General features: G+C 45.0%; 1 protein-coding gene across 2 annotated transcripts; it reads right to left on the bottom strand.

Moving 5' to 3' along the window:
* Positions 1-1398: 1398 nt before the first annotated feature.
* On the bottom strand, positions 1399-3163 carry LOC115285005 (adhesion G protein-coupled receptor E2-like). 2 transcript variants are annotated; one of them, XM_029931429.1, is made up of 4 exons: positions 3052-3163; positions 2574-2959; positions 1782-1950; positions 1399-1697 (listed from the first exon to the last, which is right to left on the bottom strand). In XM_029931429.1, coding segments are annotated over exons 2-4 (318 nt in total). In that variant the 5' UTR covers positions 2576-2959; positions 3052-3163; the 3' UTR covers positions 1399-1550. The 2 variants fall into 2 exon arrangements, with proteins under 2 accessions (XP_029787289.1, XP_029787288.1); XM_029931428.1 differs by lacking the exon at positions 2574-2959.
* Positions 3164-3169: the final 6 nt, after the last annotated feature.

Raw genomic sequence — 3169 nt, 5'->3', positions numbered from 1 at the left:
TGGATCAGAGACTATTAATCATGCCACTTGGTAATCATGGTTTCAGTAACTGGGCAGATTTTCTGATTGAAACTTCCTCCCTAGTTAGGGGCACCTTACTCACAGACTATTGTTTAAACCTTTAAGAAAAAATAGCCTTGTCATAAGCTTCGGTTAATAATATCACTATGTACATAAAACAAACCCCTGCTGATGTATTTTGAGTGAAGAATTATGTTTTTTGATCTTCTGTATTGTACCTCGTTTCTATTTTGATTTTCTGTTTTTGCTACCATGGAAATAATAATTTTTTTTTCTGGAAGTAACAAATAATGTAATCATTAAAATGATGTAATCACCTATGGTATATAAGACACCAAGTTTCACAGTAAAGTGTGGTCTCTTCCACCATTCATGTTGTCTGTGTTCTTTCTTATAGATATTTCGCCGACAGCAACCCCCTACTCAGAGACCCTTGGACTCTGGTGCGTGGGCTGGTCCCCTGCAGAAGAGGTGAGAAAACATCACTAAAGAACTTGGTTAAGGGGCTCCGGGGTGGCTCAGTCAGTTGGGCATCTGACTTTAGCTCAGGTCATCATCTCAGAGTTTGTCAGTTCAAGCCCCGCATCAGGCTCTGTGCTGACAGCTCGGAGCCTGGAGCCTCCTTCAGATTCTGTGTCTCTCTCTCTCCCTGCCCCTTACCTCATCATGTTTGCTTGCTCTCTCGCCCTCTCTCTTGCACTCTCTCTCTCTCTCTCTCTCTCTCTCTCTCTCTCTCTCTTTCTCTCTCAAAAATGAATAAACATTAAACAAATTTTTTAAAAAGAAGTTGGTTAAGTCTAAACCAGTAATTGGTGGCTCTTGGTAACCATCGCCATGAATTATCCTACACCATTACTGGTTTCCCTTCCCGGTTTTGCAGTAGGTGGAGGGCGCAGAAAATATCAGGCAGTCTTGTATGAAAGTCCAAGATGCCAGCCAACACTTCTTTCTGTTTAATTCATAAATATGCACATCAACCTCCCCAGTTTTGCCTCTCTGGGGCTTGCTGCTGTGACTGTGAGATACAGGTGGGTGTAGAGAAACAGGATAGAATAATGTGGCTCTGAACAGAACATTCATCACCACTTCAGATCACTGATTCTTGTTTACATAGTTAGCCATGCTTGCCACACTACAGGTGCTTAACAAGAGTGTTGATGTGTAAGAGTTCAGATGAATGCAATTAGTCCAGAGAGGGATGGAGGCAAACCACAAGAGACTCTTATATACTAAGAACAAACTGAGGGTTGATGGAAGGGAGAGGGAAAGGGGTGATGGCCATGGAGGAGAGCATTTGTTGGGATGAGCACTGGGTGTTCTATGGATACCAACTTGACAATAAACTATATTTTTTGTAAAAGATGAGCACAATCCCCAGAGGAGTAAGAGGGAAATATAATTTTAAACAAACCTTTAAAAACAGACCATTGCTGGTAGTCAAGGAGTCAAATAGCAAACCAAGACTGAGCCACTCTAGGGCATCATAAAGTGGTTCAGTGAGATGGGCATATGGTGCTCAAGCAGATCAGTTAGTGAGGTGCTGTGGGAGCAATATGTGATCTTACCATGCTGGGTTTAGAGGAATCAGACATAGTTGTGCTTGAGAGCATGTACTTCTCAGAGTCGGTTTTGGCTTTCCTGATCCCTCTGAACCATTTCCTGTACTGCTCCCGGACCTGCAGAGGCAGAGCATGACTGGGTCAGCTCACTGAGAGGGGAGAAGATAGGAAAGGTCTTGGATGGGAGCCGGACAGTGGTACCTGCTGGCTGAGGAGGCAGTAGACCAGGAAGATGAAGACACCCTGTAGGCTGTTGATGATGGTGAAGAGGTAAGCCATGACGTGGGCGGCTGGCCCCACCTGCAGCATGCCTAGACACCACGTGCATCCCAGGATGAAGAGCTGAGCAATTGCTTTAAATGTCAGCATCCTGGGTAGGAGAAGAAAGGAGGCTCGCTATGCACCAGGGGTAACACAATAAAAGCCGTTCTCATCTCCACCCCATGGATGGTCCTGTCTCCCATTGTTGGTGTTGCGTTCGTTCTCAGACCGACTTGTGATCAGCTTTGATCTGTACTGTCAGTGATTCCCCACAGTCAAAATGCCACTTGGGACCAGGATAGTGTTTTGATTTGGACTGAGGAGGATAGGGCTACTTCATAATGTAGGCTTCAAAAGTTTTGTGATGCCCCATGGAGATCCGGAAATTTATTCACCAACACTACTGAGGAGACTCTCACTGCGACCTGGGCACTAAACATAACGAAGGCAAGGGGGACCTGGGTGACTCAGCTAAATATCTGACATAAGCTCAGGTCATGAGCTCGTGGTTTGTGGGTTCAAGCCCCACACTGTGAGTGTGGACCCTGCTTGGGATTCTTTTTCTACTTCTCTCTCTCTGCCCCTCCTCCACTTGTGCATGCATGTTCTTGCTCTCCTCTCTCTCTCTCTCTCTCTCTCTCTTTCACAAAATAAATTAAAACATAACAAAGGCAAGATATCTATTTTCATTTGGAAAGACTAACAGTAGGAACATAGAAGAAATCACATTACATCTGCACAAAGGTTGCTGGAACAAAGGATTGCTCTGGCCTCCCAGAAGATTTGACCTTGACTAAGATTTTTCTCCAGAGAAAGGAATGGAATAGGGGTGAGAGGGAGCCTGAACTGAGGCAGGGTGTGCAAGTGGAGGCTGGGCTGTGGAAACAGTCACAGGTTTTTCTAAGTGCTCCGTGGCAACATCAATATTCTCCGCACATTCGTTATAGGATTGCTGGCAAAATCCAAAGAACGTTTGGTGACCAATGTCAATTTTTCCTGTTGCTGAAGGAAGTTACAAGCTGGGGTTGGAAATGGACAGAACATTTCGGCCAGAGTGCCAGTTCTTCCGACTGGAAAGGATAATGACATTTCTTTCCTCTTGGTTTCCTCAGAAGACCCTGAGAAAAAACATTAAGGGCTGCCGAGGTACAGGGCTTTGTCCTCAGAACCACACCTGCCTGTGGGGTTGTCACTCTCTTTTCCTACTTACCTTGTATTCCCAAGGGTGGACACATCACTGTTGAGGGAAGACAGTTTGCTTTGCAAAATCCAGAAGGTCATCAGAAACAATGCTAAATTGACCTTCAGGAAACCACAACAATTTCAGT

The sequence above is a fragment of the Suricata suricatta genome, unplaced genomic scaffold, assembly GCF_006229205.1.
Source record: "Suricata suricatta isolate VVHF042 unplaced genomic scaffold, meerkat_22Aug2017_6uvM2_HiC HiC_scaffold_325, whole genome shotgun sequence".
Lineage (NCBI taxonomy): Eukaryota > Metazoa > Chordata > Mammalia > Carnivora > Herpestidae > Suricata > Suricata suricatta.
This window is presented reverse-complemented; position numbering and strand designations above follow the sequence as displayed.